General features: G+C 31.5%; 2 protein-coding genes across 4 annotated transcripts in view; one reads left to right on the top strand and one right to left on the bottom strand.

Annotated features, from left to right (window-relative positions):
* LOC118191660 (uncharacterized) overlaps window positions 1-11307 on the bottom strand; it is a 147385-nt gene extending 136078 nt beyond the window's left edge. Inside the window, exon 1 of one of the 3 annotated variants that reach the window (XR_004758638.2) lies at window positions 11185-11260. The gene's annotated coding sequence lies outside the window, so the exon portion shown is untranslated. Of the gene's footprint in view, window positions 1-9773; window positions 9798-11184 lie in introns of those variants that run through there. The other 2 variants (XM_035362493.2, XM_085816978.1) reach the window with 2 other exon arrangements.
* Window positions 11308-11456: 149 nt separating this feature from the next.
* The window catches only part of LOC118191658 (uncharacterized), a 38006-nt gene continuing 25731 nt past the window's right edge, over window positions 11457-23731 (top strand). The window contains exons 1-2 of the mRNA XM_035362492.2: window positions 11457-11650; window positions 12220-12337. Coding sequence (XP_035218383.1) covers window positions 11534-11650; window positions 12220-12337 — 235 coding nt within the window. The 5' untranslated portion in view covers window positions 11457-11533. The remainder of the gene's footprint in view (window positions 11651-12219; window positions 12338-23731) is intronic.

Genomic DNA, 23731 nt, shown 5'->3' with positions numbered 1-23731 from the left:
AAAGTATTCAAAACTTTAAAAAAATAAATATTATTAAAAATAATGGATTAATTTTTTGTTGAAAACTTTGTTTTTTAAGATGGCAGGCAAATGTAAATAAATACATTTGCTACGAGTATAAAATACTAAAGAAAGTTTAAATTATTACTTTGATATACAGTCAAAAGTCGTTAATTCGGACACCCATAATCCGGAATGATCTATAATCCGGACCTCAAAAGTACAAACTTTCTGCCCATGCGTCGCACAGACTTTTACGGCTGCGATTATGCGTGTGTGCATGCGCATAATACGTTTACGCTTGCGCGTTTAATGTATAACCGATGGTATAAGTTAAGCTAAAATTATCCAATTCAGTTAATGTTGCAGATTGCATTGTTCCTTAATCTTCGAATTGGATCCCGCTTATTATTTTTTGCAGACTGTAAGAGCAATTTTATAAAAGTAAGCTTGAACTTTCGATTATGTCAAATAGAATTCTCGATATATATTTACTAATATGTAAAGGATCTACAAAGCGAAAGTATGTTTAGAAGCCCAAAACAAAAAGTGGAATTGCTGCAAAAAATGGATAAAGGTATATCCTTCGTTTCTCAAACCATTCCGAAATCTGTTTATCAATTTGACGCTGCTCTGTGGCCGGGTGGGGGAGACGCCAAAACGCCGCGGCGCACAATGAATTGGAAGTTAATCTGTCAGCACTATCCTTATCTTCAGGACAGATGTTTTTATTTTATTTGGCTTATAATTCCTTACTAAATGTAGTATTTCAAAAGAGGTTATTGAAAACAAAAAAATTTCGATTGACAAATTAGCCGGTATTCTTGACACAGCAATTATAGGTCTTTAACAGCGGAACTTTGTAACTGAAGAAGAAATTATGTCTGTTTATAGAATTAAAGAGAAAGTATTATCACATAAAACGAAGCAACTTAAACAGCTTACATAGAAAGAAATGTTTAATAAAGTAAACAAATAAATATTAAGCTTTTTTTTTTTTTTTTTTTTTTTGTAAATTTTGATACCCTTTAGATCATAATTGTTCTTTATTTCATAAATTACTGTTTCATATTTTTAATTTTATAATTTCTGCATGCCATCTTACCAGATTTAAACTGATGATCTATAATCCGGATAAATCAATGATCCGGAATCGCCGAAGTCCAGACGAGTCTGGATTAACGACTTTTAACTGTAGCACAAAAATAATTGGATTGAAATATTAAGTAATTGATTATTGAATTAAAAACCATCTAACCAATGTTTAAAAGAATTAAAATATTACTTAAATACTTTAAAATAAGTAAATAAGAACGCTTCGTACACTAGAGCTAAAATGACAGCAATTAGTTTATTGTCGGTAAAAAAGGAGGAATGTCTAATACTTTTCTTACCGTTAGAGCGGTTATATCTTGTAACATAACCACAATACCATATATGGCCGTCCTCAGAATTGGCTCTTCTAACGATTTTCATCTGTGATCTACATTTTTGCACTTCATTGAAGAAGCAATTAGCGAGGTTCCCTCCAAAAATTTTAAATAAATTTCCTCTGACCCTTGTTACAATTTATAAATAAATCTTTGATTAGGAAATCCAGGCTGGCCAAAATAAGGTCTCAAAGGACAATTTTTTGATTCCGATACCAATAATTCTTGGTATTTACCAATAACAACATTATCTTTGAAAGAGACATTTTTGAAGGAATTCGAAGATATGAATTAAATTTTAAAATGGCCCGGTAATGCACAAATTTTCAGTAACCAATCAGGGAGCTGATTACAGCTTGTTAATGCACGAATATTCTATAACCAATCAGAGAGCTAATTACATCACACCTAGAATTAAAATTATTTAAATAATCATACATAATAAAATCATTTTAAAATGCAAAATTAAACTGTATTTTAATATTTAACTGTCATAAATAATGTTTAAAACATTAGATTAAATTTATAGATATTAAAACCAATTACTTTTAAAGTAAGGTGACGTCATTGATTACATAATCCACAACATAAAATTTCATAAAATATCTTAAACAATAAAATTTTTATTTCAAATAAAAATGCAAAATTAAACTGATTTTTAATATTTAAATGCCATAAATAATATTTAAAACATGGAATTTATGCATAATAAAATGCATTATTTTTTAAATAAAATGACAACAAAGTATCGGTTACCATAAATAACTTATCCAACAATGGGTTTACCATAAGTCATATTACTCACCAAAAGAAAAATCGCCAAAATCCGTGCAAATGTCTACCAAAGTAGCACCCTTTTCCGTTGCCAGTGTGTTTCAGAAAAATATTCATTATTTTATTGCAAATGAGGTATGACACACTCCACGCACCTGTCCATGTAAGTGTTTTTCTGACTGAATATTTATTTGAGAAATTTATTCCTAGAGTGTAACAGTAAATATTTCTACTCGCAAACGATTTTAAAGTATTTGAAATAAATTTTTTTTAGATTTCAAAGCGCATTATCGCAAAAAGAAATGACTCCCTATGAATTGGAAATGCAACGGCTGTGAGTTATTAGAAATATTTGAAAGTGATGAAGATTGCATTTTGGAAACTGAAGATGAATATAGGAATATTTTCTGCACTGTTTGGTTTCGAAAAAGAATAACCATTAATTTCTTATGTTCCTGAAAAAGAAAAAACTGTTCTCATGCTTTCAAAATTACATAATGATGATGCTATAAATGATACTACTGCAGAAAAGCAAATGCCAGAAATTATATGACTAAGAGAGCAATCGATACTGTGGATGAAATGACAGCAAGTTATTGAATTGCCAGAATTACAAGGAGGTGGTCAATGGTAATTTTCTTTTCTGCACTAATATTGGTGCAATAAATGTTCAAATAAAATTACTTTCAACTGTTAATCCACCAACCAGATCAGAAGCAGATGTCTGTTTTTGAGGAACTTAGAATTTCAATTAATAAAAAATGTATTAAACAACAATCAGAGATTAATACTTTACTGAGAAACGTACATACTGCACGCAAAAGAAGAGCAGACGTTTTCAGGAATAATTCAAACAAATATATGAAATTCAAAGCAACTAAGTATAAAAGATTTGATGAATTGCCTTGGAGCCAAGGACAGAAAGAACGCAGATGCAATATTTAAAATGTGAAAACTTTCTGTGCTAAGAACACATGAATGCATTTTGTTGAAAGTGTAAACAAATAAAATAAGCACTGTGTATTAGAGATGCAATAAAATATAAAGGTATGATGTTTATTTTGTTATTATTTTCATTTAAACTCTCTATAAGCTTATTTTGGAAATTAATTTTTTGTAACTCAAGTATTATTCACATATTATAAAAGAAAAACAGCTTTAAAACTAAATAAAACTCTTTTTACCGTATTTTAAATATTGGGCTATGTGATACTACATGTGCCCACTTTAATAACTTTTCTTGACGCACATTCCGACGGGTTAAAAAATTTTTTAAGCCTTTTATGAATTTACTGTATGTTAAGCACACAATGGTTGTTATTTAATATAATCACACAAGTAAGAGTAAAACTGACAGTGGTATCTTAAAAAAAAGCATTTACTTTAAAACATTTTCTGCTTAATATGAATAAGTTGGGTACTAATTATATCCACTTCCACCAAAAAGTGCCAATCTCATTACCAACTTTGAAAAAAAAAAAAAAAAAAGTTTCAGCATCTTTATATCTATTTAATAGATGCTTCCAGGGATGTATTCATACATATTTTTTCTCATAGAAAACATACATACTTTTAAGTATTTAGTGCTGTTGTTCTCCCCGTGTGCATAATGATATGCTCTCATTAAAAAGAATAGGAGAAAATTGCATAAACTCGGCATAATACATAACCTCAATACTGCACACCAGTCATGATCACAATTGTCCTCTAACAGTTGAAACTTCAATGGACATGGCGAAGTAATGAAAATGAAATAGGGTAAACTCCAGAGATTTTTCACTGCAATTCATTACCACAAAAACAAATGTATTCAATGCAAAAAGAAATATGAACCAAAAAAACAATCAATGAATTTCAAATTTGCAAATACATGTGTACTACATGCAAGGCTGACGCCTGGTGTTTCTGGCACACGGTGTGTATTTCACTGCCCAGTGCAATCTTTGTGGGCCCTCAATTCTGCTGCCTGGTGTCTCCCTAAATTTTAGAAATTTTGGAGCTCAGCATCTTGCCAAAATTCCAAAACTTTGGGCATCCTTAAATTTTTCCTCTCGGTACTTCTACAAATTCATAATATTTTGCCACCCACTGCAGCTATACCATTTGCACCATCTGTGTCACCAGCCCTGACTGCACACATACATGGGCTGCCAGATAATCACTTTTTAGCAACATGCTGCACTGCCTTATCAATACTTTGCTTTTAAGTGGGGATGTAGATAATCAGAAAGTACCTATGCGAATAAATTACCAATTAAATTATGAATATAGATTCGCACTTACTCTCATTGACCTGAAACTGACATTGAAATAAAAGAAACTATTCCCTTCTTATCCCACTCTTATTCCCCCCGAAAAAATTGATTACTTCACCATTTCCTCTAAGAAAGATTCCTCCACTTGAAAATTGTTGTCAGGTATTAGCAACATCACACACTCTTTGGAGTTAAATGTGACCTGGATCATTACGAAGTTATCCCTGCCATTGGTTCAGAAGTCAGTGCTGGCAACACTGGAGTCTCTGGATTTGTCATTAGGCCCTCTGCTGCAGACAAGGAAGTTGCATTTATAATGGTTGCATTCACTAAGTCTTCATCAACTTTTCTAGTAATATATTCCGACTTAAACTGGTTGATGCCTATCGTCTTAAATCTGTCATGTATAAAAATTGTGACAACTTTTTCACCTCTACTCATTTTGTTAGGATCTTCATATGGCAGCTGAAGGCTTTTCTTTGCCATCTGAAGAAAAACATCTTTTCCTTTCTGACATTTATTGCTTGTTAGCCATGAGGTTGACTTGTAGAAAAGAGGACGCATTGCACAGATTCTTAGGAGTTTCCCCACAAAAGTATTTGGATCCATGTTACGAAGAGCAGAGACAAACTGGAGCTCTGTAAACCATTTGTTTTGTTGCTACCTTCAGAATGTCCCTCTAAGTGGTTTTGAAATATAGCAGAACTATATGCAATCTTAAATTAAATAAATATCATTACTCACATTAATTAGATGAATCAGCTTGTTTGTTCCAGCACAACTATTCTATGTTTGAATGTACGCTGGTAAGCTTAAGTCTGAAATTGGCACATATATCAAGTTGATTTCAGTCCTCTGTTTGTATAGTAGTTTATAGTTTTTATAGTTTACTGTTTATAGTTAACTTACTGTTTTTTTATAGTTTTTATAGTTGTAGTTAGTGATGAAAACCCTTTCTTACACAGAAATGGAGAAACAAACTGAATTATAATTTCTACAATATACAGTTCACTATATTCCTTTTTCACTGATAGTTAGGTATAGAAATTAATAATACCTTCAGCCTGGAATTTCATTTTAAATTCTGTATCATTCGAGAGTTGAATTAACTATGCTCTTTCAATCAATAATAATTTATTATTTTCAAAATTCAAATGAACAGAACAAGAAAATGTGAAAATTCATTATATTTAGCCCTTGAAAAGTGTAACATCAAAATTTCAAGATGCAAACATACGTCACTGCATAATTATTTTCCAATAACAATAAAATTTACTACTACTAAAAAACTAAACTAGAAATGGTAAAAAATTTCTCTGTTTTATACAGTTAACCCACAAATCAAGTTTCTTTTCAAACCTTTCTTTCAAACTTTAATTTGTCATGGGCATTCAGAACAGTCAAAGAATTACCCTGTAAACAGAAATTTAATTCATTTAGTTTTGAGAATACATCTGAATAATATGCCAGTGTACTTAGCCACATGTTATTAGCCAGAAATAATATAATATCTTGTTAATTTCTTTTACAAATAACACAGCATTTCTGTAAATCAATGTTGAACACAATTACACACTTGAAGAACTACAGTACACTGGGCTGAAGTATAAAGGGCAGGCTAAATTTGGTGATTTCCTAAGAATTCAATTTTGGCAACCTTCTTTTCTTTTTTAGTTTTTTTTTTTTTTTTTATTTTATTGTAGAAGTCAAAGAAGTAATGGTAGAATATTTCTCTCTCGGTCACATGCTATCTGTTTCTGAATATTATTTAATAATTTTAAAACTGCATATTTTGAAACAGCAAAAATAGAACTCCTGTTAGACTTCCATATTGCTGATCTGCATCATGGCAGAAAAGTATGATTTATGCTCAAAGACAACTTTGTGCAATTCTATTATATGTTTTGTAAGCAAAAACAGATTGCTGTGTGCATGGAGGAAAAAAAAAAAAAAAACATCAATTATTATATAATATGTACACTATTTAATGTGTACAATGCCAAATGTGTGCAACTCTCTGTTTTTCTTAATTAAAACAGACTGTCATGTACTTTGGCTGAACAACAATAATGTATCATATACAGTCAAAAGTCATTAATCCTGACCTCAAAGCTGTGTATGCATCAACGCATTGCGCCATTTACGCATGCGCGTAATTCCTTTACATATGTGCACATGCACGTGCGCATGTACGAATGCATGTTTAATGTATAACGGACGGTATAAGCTAAGCTAAAATTACCTAATTATCTATTTCATTTAATGTTGCAGATTGTGTTGTTGCCTTAATCTTCGAAGTGGATCCGGCTTATTATTTTTTGCAGACTGTTAGAGCAATTTTATAAAAGTAAGCTTGAACTTTCGATTATATCAAATAGAATTTCCGACGCTGGAGCTGCCAAAGGATCTACAAAGCGAAATACATATATGTTTATGTCCATCAAACAAGAAATATGTTTTGATGTCCATCAAACAAAAAGTGGAATTGCTGCAAAAAAATGCATAAAGGTATATCCTTTGTTTCTCTAACCATTCCGAAATCTGTTGGTTGATCTTTGGATTATGGTAACTTGGCGATTTTTTGGCGACCAACTCTGCTACAGCAACCCTCTGTTTTTTGTTTTTTTTCGCCGCCATTTTGTCTTCACAAAGTAAAGACATGTTTCTTTTCTTTTTATTTACTCAACACTTTTTCCAACAATCTGTTAGCCAAATTACACTTATGCTAGAAGTTTTATGGAACAAAACTGCTTAATCATGACAAATATTAACTGCAAAATTGGGAAAAAGTGCAGAATCGCAAACTCCTTGCCACGTTTTTCAAAATCGCACATACACAGTAACCATGTACACGTCAACTTATTTTTACTTAAAAAAACATCCCAGAATTGCACAAAAATGGCACTGTGCACGCTCTTGACTTTATCCATCTAAACTGCTATTTTCTCATAAATTACAAAAATTTGCACGAAAATGCAGGAAAATTTTCTGAATCTTTAAAGTCGGTAAAAAGGACATATATGAAATTACCTGATCACGAAAAAGTATATACCCTTTCCAAGGATGAACATTTGCACGTATAAAATAAATAAAATATCCAAAAACTTTTCTCTCTAAATTATCTATTATAAACCCCACCTGCCAATTTCTAACGCAAACATTAAAATGGTTCCAAATACTTAGTGTCAAATACTTAAATTCTTTCCATGCACATTTACTTCTACTCAAACGTATTCCAAAATACTACAAACATATAACTCTCAAAATCATGATCATTAATATAATTAAATTAAAAAACACTATTTAAAATATAAATAAGCACATACACTAAATTAATAAAAATTAGCTTACAATCCTAATTACTTTAAACTAAATCATTGCTAATAACAATTTTCCAATAATACCAAATTAATTTATTTACTCCTTACATATAGAACAAAGCATAAAAATAATATCCTCAAATAATTAAAAATACTAACTTACCTAATCTTCTACAGAATCTTGAGTGCATGGCGGATCACAAAATGTCCATTTTCACCAGATTTCTTGCACCGCCATTCAAACTTATCTAACGCCATTCAAACTATCTGTAATATACTTCCTTTCACACAATCTCATTTCATAACCCACATGTTGGACATTCATACTTATCCGCAATTAAGCAATTCTTTTCAATTACACATAAATGGAATAAAAATTTTGGATTTACTTTATATAGGGCCATGGAATCCAAATATTAAACAACACTGTCTCACAAAACATAGAATGAAACTAATGCTGTACAGCAGATATTTTTTTTTAATTTACACCCTTTTCTGATTAAAGAACAGTGATTCGTCCATTAACGTCACATGGCACATCTCATGATCTCTCATTTGCCTCACACAAAATAATGCGTAATCGGAACTCAGTACTTCTTACATTATTCCCAAAGTCCTAGGTAGTAAAATTTATCGCGTCCAAAATGTCGCCAAACTACCTTTTACCATATTCCAAAGATCAGCTAAAAAAACATCCCAGAATTGCACAAAAATGGCATTGCACACACTCTTAACTTTATCCATCTACACTGCTATTTTCTCATAAATTACAAAAATTTGCACGAAAATGCAGGAAAATTTTCTGAATTTTAAAGTCGGTAAAAAGCACATATATGAAATTACCTGATCGCGAAAAAGTATATACCCTTTCCAAGGATGTACATTTCCACGTATAAAATAAATAAAATATCCAAAAACTTTTACCTCTAAATTATCTATTATATTATAAACGTCACCAATGAATTCATACCACAAACATTACAAATGGTAACAAATACTTAGTGTCAAATATTTAAATTATTTCCATACACGTTTACTTCAACTGAAACGTCTACCAAATTCCTACAAACATAAAATTCACAAAATAACTATAATTTAATTAAAATATCACTAAACCATGTACACGTTGACTTATTTTTACTTAAAAAAATCCCAGAATTGCACAAAAATGGCATTGCGCACACTCTTCACTATATCCATGTACACTGCTTTTTTCTCATAAATTAGAAAAATTTCACGAAAATGCATGAAAATACTCAACGTATTCGAAAATACTACAAACATATAACTCACAAAATCACGATCATTAACACATAGATTAAATTAATAAAAATTAGATTGCAATCCTAATTACTTTAAACTAAATCATTGCTAATAACAATTTTCCAATAATATCATATTAATTTTTTTACTCCTTACATTTAGAACAATGCATAAAAATAATATCCTCAAATGATTAAAAATACTAACGTACCTAATCTTCAGAATCTTCATTACGTGGCACGCACACTTCCACTATTTCACACAACACACAATGAAGCTTAATACAAAATAATATAGTACTACAGTTTTCCAAATCCCCCCCTTTTCCGATTAAAGAACTGTAATTCGTCCATTAATGTCACATGACATATCTCATGATCTCTCATTTCCTTCACACAAAATAATGCATAATCGGAACTGGGTACTTCTCACATTATTACCAAAGTCCTAGGTAGTAACCTTTATCGCCTCCAAAATGTCGCCAAACTACCAGTTACCATATTCCAAAGATCAGCCACAAAAAAAAATCAGAGAATTGCACAAACTAGGCATTGCACACTCTCTTGACTTGGTCCATGTACACATCGATCTATATCTTCATTACTTTAAAACTCAAAGGAGCAGCCAACAAAAAGTTTATAATCTCAAAAAACTACATTTTAAATCCAACAATGAAATAACATAATAAGAGAAACTCATCTTAGCACTACACAAAGAAAATATCCACTTACCTTATTTACCTTTATTACTATCTTCAGTCAAACAAAATTCCTTAACAGCATCCAAAAGCTTCCTAAAATTATTTGAACTAGAATCTGTATACTGGTGTCGCCACATAAATTCACTAGAAACAAGAGTAAAAAATATCCTCTGTAGTGCAGGTATCCTTCACTGTTTGACCATACGCATTTCCTTCCTACAAACAGGACACTTATAATGGTAACTAAGTAAACCTTCATTTACACACCAGTCAATTAATGCTTTTTTCTTTTTCATTCGAAATTATAAAGAAACTTGAAATGAATCTTACAACATTCAGCCATTTCACTGTGTAAACCACAAAATAACAACATACCAAAATCCATCTCATCATTCAAATTGACCGCAATCATGCAATCAATTACGTCATAATAGGGTTTCCATAGCATTCAACTACTCAGGTTACCATAAATGAAACAACTTAACAATAATCCAAGGAGCACCCTTCAATCTACTCTATATTTTTTATTGGCTGCACCTTTGATTTTTTAAGTGAATATAGATTAATGTGTACAAGGCAAGGGAGTGTGCAATGCCTAGTTTGTGCAATTCTCTGATGTTTTTTTAGTAAAAATAGGTTGATGTGTACATATATACCGAGTTTGTGTCAAAGAACTGCACAAACTCGGTTTCCATGTACAGCCAGAAATCGCCAAGCAGCAGCTCTTTTTATTAATATTATTATTATTCAAAACTATAGATTTTGTTTTTACCTAGTAAAGCGTGTATTTTAATCGTTGGCATTAATGAACCGGAAATCGTAAGATAGAGAAGCTGAAGCGATACTTCAAATTCTCCATCTTTGCCGGTACATCTGTTTTTAAAATCCAGATTTTCAAACTCATGATGTGCGTATTTATTCGCCAAGCTCACCAAAGGCGAATCGGCCATGATTTTAGCGGTGTATAGTTAGTTACGTTGCAAGATATTTAACAAATGTAAGCAATGATTTGAGCGGTGTACGGTCAAGTTATAAGATATATAGCATATAGAAGTAAACTAAATAGGTTAACCATGACATTTAGCGGTGTATAGTTAAACAGGGAGGACGCGCGCTGTATTATTATGTAACACGAGAACGCGCGTCGCAATTAAACGATGTACCTTCTTTCCTAGTCGCTACTGCTGCAAATATATACACATAGTGGCATCTCAGAATGCAGGCACATTAAAAACAGTACTCATTAAAATGGAAGAAGGAACAAAATACTTTCCTTTAACATAAAACTTCGTATGCCTCAAGGATCGAAATGTGTTTCCTGCCGGAAAGATCGGACACACTACCCGAACTTTTAGTTTAAGGAAAGAATAATTCTCTTAATATAATAAAACTAATGTAGTACATTATAATGACTGACTTTTTATAAAAGTTTAGTTACTCACCTTTTCCTGGTTTAATGTTAGTATAAGAGATTTGGCTAAATAATAGAAACAATAGACGAAGTAAAAGTTTTTTCCCAACTTTATCAAAAAAAATTTACTATCTAGACATTAATTTTGTTTTATTATACAATACTAACCTCTCGTTAAAAAGAAAGAAAAAAAATTCAATAAATATTGCTTTCAAAAGTCTCCGTTATTTTTTGTTTAACCCGTAAAACTGTTAGCGCATTATAAAAAAAAAAAAAAAAAAAAAAAAAAAAAAAAAAAAAACTTTCAGTTCTTCTGTCTAGGAGCATACGGAATTTCAATGTTTTGGTTTTGAGGTGTCTTTTAAATATGGGTTTTGATAATGAACAGTATATTCCATTGCTACGAATTTTTGTTTTTAAAGAAACTTGATAACGATCCAGAGTTTTGGAGTAAGATTAAAGGTAGCATATTAAAGCAAAATGATTATTCGTTAAAGGTAAGGTTTAATCATTTTCGAAATATTTTTATTTTGGAGTATGTGAGCATTTAATGTTGCGATATGATATTCAGAAGTCTGTCAGTATTTCGCGCAGTAGCATTTTTTAAGAATTAAATTTGTTTGAATATAATAATTTGATTGCTAAACCATATGAAAAAGAATGTGTTTTTTCTGTCAATTGTTTTGTATTATGAAACGTGTTATGCATTTCCTAAAATTAGTACATATGCTGAAGACTAGAATATTTATATTTTTAATAACTGGAAATTCTGAAATGTTTAGCTGATCTTTAGTTTGAAATTTAGATGATAAACGCGTGCTATGTCCTTTGATGGAAGAATTAAAATGTCTGTAAAAATTAAAAAATTAAATCGAAGTTAGGTATGTTCAAAGTTATTTAAAATATTTATGGAATACTGCATTTTAGACAATATTTGTCATTTGAGGATGTTTCCAAAATTGATCACTCTTTGCTAAAAGGATTTTAAAAAAACTTACTAATGGTATCACAAATTTTGCAATTAATCTATACAACCAATTTTTTATTTTGTTTTATATTTTAACAGACTGTTCCACCTGACTTGTGGTTTGTGGCTGTTACAGTACGTGAAACCAAAGACAGGTTTCCATCTTTTATAAAGAAAATTGCTTTGAAGAATCCTCTGTATTCCCCATCTCGAACTGGTAAGATTAAAATTTCTTTCATCTCAATAATAGTTAATATTCAAAGGTAGATTTTCACACTTTTCCCAAGAAATGCGAAATTTGAAAGATATTAATATTTTTGTTTTAATTTACCTATAAATAAAAATTAGAGGTAACTTTTTATAAGGTAACTTTAGAATATGAATAAACAATTTTTATTCATATTCTAATAACACCTAAAATTGTATTAATAGAACCATTAGAATTGTTGATAAAAATATATTTATGGGTGCCCCTTGGTGATAATTGGCGATTTTTGGCGGTATATGGACACTGAGTTTGTGCAATTCTTTCAGTTGTTATTTTGACTTTGTGTAGCAGCGATTTTTGTGCCAAAAATTGCCGCTACACAAATCCAGACAATAATTGCCGCTACACAAATCCAAAATAACAAGTCAAAGAATTGCACAGACTCAGTATCCATGTATACAACAACCTATTTTCACTTTAAAAAAAAACAAAAAATCAGAGAATTGCACAAACTAGGCATTGCGTTCTCCCTTGACTTTGTCCATGTACACATCGATCTATATTCACTTAAAATTATTTACGAATTCGCTTGTCTACTGTCAAAATTCCTTAGCAGCATCCAAAAACTTCCTAAAATTAACTGAACTAGAATCTGTGTACTGGCATTGGCACATAAATTCAAAAAAATATCCTCCACAGCATCGGTATCGTCCGACGTATGACCATATGCATTTCCTTCCTACAAACAGTACATTTAATAATGGCTACTAAATAAACCTTCATTTACACACAAGTCAGTTCATGCTTTTTTCCCCCTTTTGTTCCAAACCATACAGAAACTTCAAATTAATCTTACCATATTCAGCCATTTTACCATGTAAACCAAAAAATAACGACGTCGTACTTACCTAAAATCTGGCTCACACTTTCCAAATCTTTCCCCACAATTCTTGTTGACTACAATCACGCAACCATTTATGTCGTAATAGGGTTTCCATAACATTCAACTACTCAGATTACCATAAATGAAATAACAACTTGGCAATCCTGTTTGTATCCTGCTGATTAATCCATTATTAATCTAATGTGCTGCTGCCATAGTATCATTTTCAAGAAGTATACCCCTATTTGAAAATGTGATTAAGCAGGAAAAGTTCAAAAAAATGTTCAGTATTCTGTTATGTATCCATTTCAGTGTGTATTTATTTACATTAACAAAACTGAGGATGTAGTAGATACCGACAGAGACTTTTAAAATATGTTCAGAGGTCAAAAGTATATTTTTATAATGTTGTATGAACTATTTATATTTACACTGTAAAAGAATGAAAAATGTATTTTCTAATTATCCACCCAGCCTAAAAAAAATTCACTAGGTAATGCAGTATGTTGTCAAAATAGGCAGCTCATAATGTTAGCAAAATGTATTTATGTGGCAAGTATGCTTGCGTGTGCAATGGCAAATGGTGTTTTCAGCCTTCAGATTTTAACAGCCATTACTGTTCGTTTTTGTCACACTGAATGCACGTTTTTCTTTGTAAGGAATTGTAATTGGATTGTGGAGCTTGCCAGTTAATTAAAAAGAAAACTGGTGTAGTTCTTCAGAAATATGGCATTTTATAAAGAATGCAGGAAGTTTGCATTCCAAGAAGTTGTACTACGTAAAGAAAAAAATTTTCTAAGCAAAAACATATCTGTGTACATGTCGATAATGATAGTATGTGCAGTAACAAGTTGTCCGCGATAACAAGTTTCTGCAATTCTTTGGTCTTTTTGGAAGCAAATATAGATCACTGTTTACACGAGAAACAACAGCATAAAAAAAGAAAGAAAAAGTAAATGTTTTATTATGGATGTTTATTGCATTTTCAATTTTTTAATTGATTGCTTTTTTATCTTATTCTTAATAGGCAACTATCTTTGAAAATGGCTTTGTCTTTTGTGTTTTAATTTGGTGAAAAACTAGTCACCAGTGGTTGACTCTCCTCGTGGTTGGGCAGATAATCAGAAAGTATCTTAAAAAATTCTGGGTCTGAGAAGTAAAATACACCAGTTTTGAAACCATAGTTTAATCCTTTGCAGGGTTCTGTATGAAAAATAATATTGTTTTTAGAATGATTTAGCTGAATGTGATTCTCCAAGCCTACAACCTTATAATTTGCAGCTAAAAAAGAATAAGGTTGTTAGGATGGGAGGTAGGTGTCAGTACTAAGACTGATACCATACATCTCAGAATCATATTTTGCCAATACTCTACAAGTATATTTTAAATAAAACACATTTTATATCATAAAAATATATAATAAATTTGGGTACTTTTCCGTTTTGTCGGTGCAAACGATAAAGTCGCCAATAATGGTACAACTGAAGCTAAACGGAATATCTTTGCTGGTAACCTTTTACTCCTCATTTTCAAAACAAGTCACAGCCATTTCTTATCAGATTGATTGTCTTTCAATACTGGCATATAATTACATAGAAGTTTTACAAGATAGCTAAATTTTATGCCCTAAGACCATTTGCGGTAATTACGTAGTTAGGATGCAATCAAACCACTCACCCGAAGGCGAAAATATAGAAAAGGCAAAATCAAGGGTTAAATTCATCAATTCTAATGAGAATACACTAGTGAAGTAAAACATTGTGGTTTTACATAATTTCTGAATAAGCTATTCGTACGAATTGAAATCATTCTTGCATTTAAACTTGTATTCCAAATTAAGATTTAACTTGAAATTAATGTAGATAATTACTGAGAGAAATAGATTTTTGTAGTGTAGTTTACGTGAGATGAGATCACTTGGGGTCGCGTGATACGAACCGGTGAATCAGGATGTTGAACCATGAAAGCTTCTTGGCGAGATTTGAGCTGGCGAAACGGAAAAATACCTAAATTTGTTTCTTATATGTATAGACTAAATTTCCGTTAACCTTACGCAGGATCTGCATTTTTATTTATTTATATTAACATTCAAATATTTATTTATTTATATTAGCATTCGTTATATAATATTCAAACATGCATTTGTGTCTAAATAATATAAACACGGAGTTGTGCGTGTCAGACCCAAAATGTCAGTCTCGTTGTTATACCCTAAATGTCCGCTAATTTGAAAACATTTTTAATAAACATTATTCCTAAAACTCATGATATACATTAGCCTAAATAACATGTAAAAAAACTGCATTTTGCATGTAAAATCCATTGTTTATTGAAATAAATGAATGATAAATTTCCATCAGAATAAAACATACGGCCACCGTCAATTTTTTCTGATAAAGAATGCCTCTAAATTGTAGTGCTGCCATCTATTAGGTCAGAAAAAGTTGCAGAACAGTAAGAAATTTTATAGAGCTAATTAGAAGCAATTTTGGTAAAAGTATATTTACAGGTACCCCTTGATGAAAATTGGCGATTTTTGACGTTACATGGATACCAAGTTTGTGCAATTCTTTGACTTCATAGCCACTACACAAAGCCAAAATAACAAATCGAACTATTGCACAAACTCGGTTTCTGTGCACATTGACCTATTTTTATTTAAAAAAAATCAGATAATTGCACAAACTAGGCATTGCACGCTCTCTTGACTTTATCCATGTACATATCAACCTTTTTTCACTTAAAAAGAACATCAAAGAATTGCACAAACTTGGCATTACGCACTCCCTTGAGTGGCGATAAATGAAGCAACAACTTTGCAATAATACAAGGAGTACCCTTCAGTCTACTCTAACTGCAATTTTTTTAATTTAAAAAAAAAAAAAATTTAAAAGGTGACATATTGACCCTGACACCACTCTTGAAAGGGTTAGCATACCAATGCTAATCAAATGGAAGATAAACTTGCCAATGTAAAATAATTTAAAATTAAGGCAGGAAAAAAATATTTTGCATAGAATTTGAGTAAAACTCTAGAGGTGTGAAACCTGTTTTTGATAATCTTCCGAACCAATGAGAGTTTTATCACTGGAGCTGTTTGCTGTATCCCAAATGCTGCATTAGAGATTCAGACTGGTTTTTGAAAATCAGTAAAGAAAAACAATTTGTCAAACTAACAGAAGAGTATTAAAAACTGCCCATGAAACATTGACAGAACTATACTTTATCCAAGGTTAAAAATTCATAAGGCTTTTCGGTATTTACGTACTATGACGACTACCTTGGCAACATTTGCCGATAAAAATCTTCATTGGCGGTTTTTGGTTTATGTTTATAAATTCTTTTAAAAATGAAAGCTTTAATTATAAAGGGGAAAAAGTATCCTCCAAATCCTTCACGCATATAATTATTCCAATCAATAACAGTCTTATGAGATAAATCCAGCTGATGTTTGCACCATTTAATGGATGACTGTTCATATGTACAAAAGTAAATAAACCTTAAAGCTTTTAAAAATTCAATACGACTGTTTTCAAACCATGTACCAGTTCGGACACCAAACTTTTGTTGACAATTTTTGACGTTGCATCTCAAATAAAATTCTTAATTATGAAACTTCATATTTACAAACACATTCTTGGGTAAAATTCCAGCCTCTCTGAAAAATTCTATCACTCCTTCTTTATTTGAAGTTGGAAAATGTTGATATCCATTAGGAAAAAAATAATCAAAAAAAAAAGTTTCACATCTTTAACCTAAACATAATAATCTGCGAAAATGTAGCAAAAAAAAAAAGGTGTGGTAATAGCAAGTGTGCTACTAGTGCAAGATAATACTCTTTATTTTAGCAACCCTTTATAACCTATGTTAGGGTTAACCTGTATAACCTACGAGGGTCGCCAGTTTTTGCGAGATATCTAGGTAGTCGTCATAGTACATAAGTACCAACTTTTCTATATACAGTTGAGGAAGTAAGAACCTTTTACAGCAGTGGTCCTCAACCTTTTGACTAGCATTTACCATCTAAACGAAAATTAAAAAAATTTGGACTGCCTACATTTCACAATGATTATTTTTCAATTTATTGATAGAAGTATTTAAAAAAATATATGTATTGGATTTTAGCAAAAGTTTCCAGTTGCCGCAAACAGTTTGCTTTGGAGTGTTTAATCACATTTTGTCAAAGGATTTTTGGCATTTGGCATTGACTTTTAAAAGAGACTTGCTTTAGAACATTTAGAACACAGTGTTGTAAAATTAAAAAAAAAAAAAAAACCATTCTTATTAACTACAAGGTGTTTGAAATGAAACTGTCACACTACCAGATTAGAATTGTCATTCATTTCCAGTGAATGATGATTCTAATTTGATGAACAGAAAGGTCATGCTTTGTATCTGGTGGCATTGCCATGGTATTATCCACAAAGAGTACCTGGAAAAAAAGTAAAACACTTGACAGTAAGGTATACAGCGAGATGCTAGTTTGTGTTGACACTGCTATAAATGAAAAACGTTTAACTGAGTTCCTGTGCAAGAAGGTAATGTTCCATCAAGATAATGCAAGACAACATGGTCTGTATTCACCAGCTGGATTCTGTACGGACTTGAATGGGGTTTTTTGCCACACCCACCGTATAGCCCCGACATTATTATTCAGACTTCTACCTTTTTTTCACACTTGCAGCTACATGGTGCTATCTTTCATTGTGCGCAGGACCTCCAAAATTAGGTTGATCTGTTTTTGGACTCATGGCCACTAAGTTTCTGGCTTTGAAAAGCTACCAAAACAATGGCAGAAAATCATAGATTTGGCTCTGCTTTCATGTTTTTTTCCCTAACTTTATTAAGAATGTTTTTTACCGGTAAGCCTTCATTATAACCAGATGTATTATAGATGTATTCATTGTAACATTAGAACCTTTGCACAACTTTTTCCTGTTTACGTCCAACGCCCTCCCCAGTAAAATGACATCTAAAATATAATGCAATAAAACATAATTAAAACAAAAATATATAATCCCAATAAACTGCATTTTTAATCAAACAAGGAAATGCATGTGCTAAGCAGTACAAAAAGGAAGACTTACTTTATTTTAAAATGTCTATTTCCTTTTTATGTGTGACAATAAATAAACAAGGTATAATGCTATAAAGCACAATTCACGAAACAGCTCTTAGCAAAAGCAAAATTAGCTATGTAATTAATTAAAAATGTCTTGTTTTTAATTTTTTCATAGTAAGAGTTTTTCCCATATAAATTGTCTCAGAATATTCAAAATTCTTAGAATGTGCATCAGTTTTCTCTATAAAATTAATTTTATGCTTTCTCTTCCCCCTTTTTTTTTGCAAAATATTTCTGGCTTTTTGCTGTTACAGAAATGGTAAGGATAATTTTTCTTTAGGATTTTAGACATTGCAGCTTGGAAAGTTTTGAAGAATTTGAAGACAAGATTTATAGACCCACGATTCTAGAAGATAAAATACGTGACAAAATAAAAAATGTCTCCTTTGTGTCAACACATAATGGCTGTATTTTACAGAAAGTTTGCAATGAATTTCTTACTTTTTGGAGAATGTCTGGAAGAACAATAAAAACATAATATTTGAATGTTTTACTTCTGATACTAGAATCTTAACATGTTTATCTTCCTTTTATATTTTCTCTACTTTTCACTAGACACAAGCATGGAAAATATCAAAGTGCTTCTAATCTTATTGCATATGGGCAAGCATTATAGAAAGGGATTTTTTTTATTAATAAAGAAATTGAAAACTTACAATTTAAAAGATTCATCTAATATGTCTTAATGCATCATACACATAGCTGGCACTAGGCATTTTCCGACATGATGCAATCTCCGTGGATCCTAAATTCTGCTGCCTAGTTTCTTCTAAATTCTGCTTCCAATGCCTGCTCTAAATTCTAAAATTTTTCCATTTCTAGATTTTGTTGTTTGGTGTGTCACTAAATTCTAAAAATTCTGCCACATCAGCTCTGTAACCAGCCTTTACCATATATATTTCATATTTCTTCTGAATGTTCATATAACTGAAGAAATAAAATTAGCCTTTTTTTTTTTTTTTTTTTTTTTTTTTTTTTTTTTTTTTTTTTTTTTTCTCCTGTACATTCTAAATGCATTTAGTTTTTTTTAGAATAACAGAAATCTTTAATTAAATCCAAAAATTCTAAAATGAAATGTGTTGGAGAAAGAAACTGAATATATCAAGAAAATTATTCTTCAAAGATATGTGCAGTTATTATTATTATGTAAATTACTCAATTCCTTATGATTTCAGCCTTTACTATAATTTCCCTTTTCTATTTCCTCATATGATAGAGTTATTGAGCCAGATTAAATAAAAATTTAATTGCATAATCTTTGACCACTAGGCCACAGAATTAGTTTAAATATGATTGTTCTTATTTAATTACATCACCATGAGCTGTAAATGATTTTGTTAGCATCAGCAGAACATGCCTTTATGTTCCAAGTTCTTTTTAAATAAGAGGCTTATTTAAACCTTTGTCTGTAGTTACTTTCAGACATAGCGATAATTTGCTTGATGTCTGTCTGGGGTGTGGGACTATTTAACTTTTACCAGATCAAGTAAACCTTCATAAGTGCATTCTGGAGAGGTTGACAAGTTAGCAGATAAAGCACGCAGAAACTAGCAAAAGCATGCATATTGAGACAAATTTCTAATTTTTAGAAAAGATGTTTAAAGAGAAGGACATTGATATAAACTAGCCAAAATGTCTGGAATGGCTTCAAATTAAAATGATGGATAAATGTTTTGTTGAGTGTTGTTATAAAACATAAATGTTTTGTAGCTTTTAATGTGTAAATATCCTAATATTGTTTAAGAATCAATGTCATAAATTTCATTTATTTTAAACTATGGAATTTTATTAGATTTTGATTTTAATAGGGCTTTTTTAACAAATATTGTTAAAAAAATAAAATTTAGTAGTGGTCATATAAATACATAATGACTAAGGCTATCAAACTACCTTTATAACTAACTGCTTACCCTTAAAAAGTATCTCTACATATTAAAGCAAGTTATTGTCTTTCATTAATACTCACTGTGGTCACAAGATAAAATACATAAATGTAAAAATTCAAGTAAAACTTATTCTTTGCATCTGCTGAGACTTAAAATATTACAAAACAACTTATCACCTCTCTTGCTTTAAATGTTTATTGAAACCTTAAAGTATATTAACTGGGTTACAACCCCTGGAACTTTACACGAAGCTATGACATCAAACAGAGTCTGACTAACTTTCGACGCTTGCTAACCGTGCCTACATCAGGCCTTTAGCTTTGTTCTAATCAGCAGGTCTCTCTCTAGACAAGCAACAGCGGTGACAACATTCAGTCTTTTGTTATGAATCGTACTAATTATGATCTTACTTCTTATTTTAACCTATGCTGTTTGACATAAAATCTACCTGCTATTTACTAAACCTCTAGATCAGTGTTTCTTAAACTGTAGGTTGTGACCCCGAAGGGGGTCACCAAAAATTTTAGCAGTTTTGATATTTCTTTAACTTATTATAATAATTTTACAATTGCCAAATATTTTTACACAATGTATCTAAAAATAGATAAAGAAGGCAATGCAGACAAAGAAAAAAACGAAAACGTTTCAATGCCCTCTTTTTATAATATAAGCGTTCATTTTCTTTGCTTTGCACGTGATGCTGTCATTTCTTCTGTTACTTATTTAAAATTTTCACATTGTTCTGTGTCTTAAAATTAGAAATTAAAGTTAATGACCTAAAACTGCAATAGTATATTACAGTACAAGTGAAAAATTTACAGTTTCACTCACTCGTGTGTCAGATTTGTGCAATACTTATGGGGGTCCCACAAAGTTTTGTAAATATTATGGGGTCTTGGAGGGGTTGCGAAAAAATCTCAGTGATAAAAGGGGGTCGCAACTGAAAAAAGTTTAAGAAACCTTGCTCTAGACCAGTGGTTCTTAACCGGGGGTGTGGGAATGTATTTTTGGGGGTGCGGGAGAAGCCTCTACCTAACCATAAAAATTATTAACCCGGCGGAAGTCGCACCAAGAAAAGTTACTAAAGTGGGCGCGTGGGGTATCACATACCCCAATATTTAAAATACGATAAAAATAGTTTTATTTAGTTTTAAGCGCTTTTTCTTGTTCTCGTGTATTATAAATACGTGAATAATAATTGGGTTACAAAAAAATAATTTCCAAAATAATCTTAAAATTAAGATAAATGAAAATAATTAAAAAATAAACATCATGCCTCTAAGTTTCATTGCATCTCTAATAAACAATGCTTATTTTATTTCTTCACACTTTGAACGAAATACATTCATGTGTTCTTGGCACAGAATGTTTTCACATTTTAAACATTGCATTCACGTTCTTCTGTCCTTGGCGCGAGGGCAAAAAATTTATCACATCTTTCATACTTAACTGTTTCAAATTTCATGTATTCGTTTTAATTCTTCATCGAAACTTCTGCTTTTGTTTTGTATGCAGTACGTCAGTTTCTTGGTAAAGTATTAATCTCTGATCTTTGTTCAATTCATTAGCATTACAATTTCATTAATTGTAATGCTAAGTCCTTCAAAAACAGACTTCTGTTTGTGGTTGGTGAATTAGCAGTTGAATGTAATATAATTCAAGTATTTATTACAGCAACATTCAGTGCAGGAAAGAAAATTATCATTGGCCACCTCCTTATTATTCTGGCAATTGAATAATTGGCTGACCCCATATCCACTGCTCCTTTAGTCATATTATAAAAACATATAATTCCTGACGTTTTATTTTCTCCAATAGTATCATCTATAGTATGATCGTTATGTAATGTTGAAAGCATAAGAACAGTTTTGCCTTTTTTAGGAACATTAGAAATTAATGTTTTATCTTTTTCGAAATGAAAACACTGTAGAAAATATTCCTAGTTTCATCTTCAGTTTCCGAAATGCAATCTTCATCGCTTTCAAATATTTCTAATAAATATCACAGGCATTGCATCTGCAATTCATAAGGAGTCATTCTTTTTACGATAATGTGGTTAGAAATTTTCAAGAATTTAATGTCAAGTACTTTAAAATCACTTGCGAGTAGAAATATTTACTGTTACACTCCAGAAATAAATTTCTGAACTAAATATTCGGTCAGAAAAACACTTGCGCGGACAGGGGCGTGGGGTGTGTCATACCCCAGTTCCAACAAAATACCGATAAATCTGTTTCTGAAACACACAGGCAAAGAAAAAGCTGTTCTGAAAGTGAATCACAACTAGAAACTCAGCTACTGAATGCAGCACAGAATTTCAGTTTCACAAGTTAGGAATATTCTACTTTTCTGTAGGGGTGGGGTATGACACACCCGACGCGCCTTCCTGCGGGTTAAATATCATTTATAAAATTTCTTATAATAAAATATTTGAAATCTGCAATAGTGTCCCCAATATTGAAACTCATAAAAATTGGTAGCACCTAGCTCACTTATCGGCAAAAGACAGGAAAGAGCCGGTGCCGATGGGCGTATACACTACGCTACGAAAAGGCATGAAACGCTACAAACGAGCGCGAACAGGCAGCTAGGTAATGGAAAAAAGAAAAAAAAAAAAAACCTTTGTGGGAATACAAGTGGAGAACATTATCCCAGCTTGCTCATGCACTGAGTTTAATATGTGCTACTCCAATGGAATCTACGGATTCACAGATTTGTATCTGCATCTACTGCGCCTGTGTTAGGTTGAGTCAACTATTGTGTCTGCGACATGTGTATTGTGTATTCTGACTTGTCCAGAAACCTCTTGAGACTAATACATTCTTATTTGCCCGTTCAAGCCGAATAGGATTCAGTGATATTACAAACGTAAGAACATTATTCTAAATAATTAAATCGATTATAGGGAACCCCACTATGTCAAAAAAAAAAAAAAAAAACGACAATGGAACGATCAGTATGCCGGTTATGGATTTACCTGCACAACAGAAAAAGATAGCACGCAACGACCGCAATGCATCTTGTGTTCCAAGGTATTTTCAAACGGCAATCTCAAACCATCAAAGTTATTAGAGCATTTCAACAATCTGCATGGTGGCGAGAAAGCGCATAGCATGAACCGCTTGAAGTCAAAGAAGGCTTGGTTTGAAACCAGTGGAACTATCCTAAAATTGTGCGGACCAGCAATTCAAAAACCTTTATTAGTAGCGTTATATAAAGTGGCATATTTATGTGCAAAAAAAAAAAAAAAAAAAGAAAGAAAGAAACCTCACATGATCGCTGAAGAGTTGAAAACAGTTTTAGATTCGAAAGCACATAAAAAAATCCAACAGATTCCATTATCGAATGATATTATACAATCGCAAATACAAGATCTCAGTGAAGATATTTTATCGCAAGTAATTGAAGACATAAAAATCAGTCCACTAAAAATAAGCGTGCAACTGGATGAGTCAACTGATGTTGATAATTGTAGCCAACCTTTGGTATTTGTCAGGTATGTGAAGGAAAAA

Source organism: Stegodyphus dumicola, chromosome 1 (genome assembly GCF_044657685.1).
Source record: "Stegodyphus dumicola isolate Sdum_Otavi_A_Nest chromosome 1, ASM4465768v1".
Taxonomy (NCBI): domain Eukaryota; kingdom Metazoa; phylum Arthropoda; class Arachnida; order Araneae; family Eresidae; genus Stegodyphus; species Stegodyphus dumicola.
Note: the sequence above shows the minus strand (reverse complement) of the source record. Positions and strands in the feature narration are given on the sequence as shown.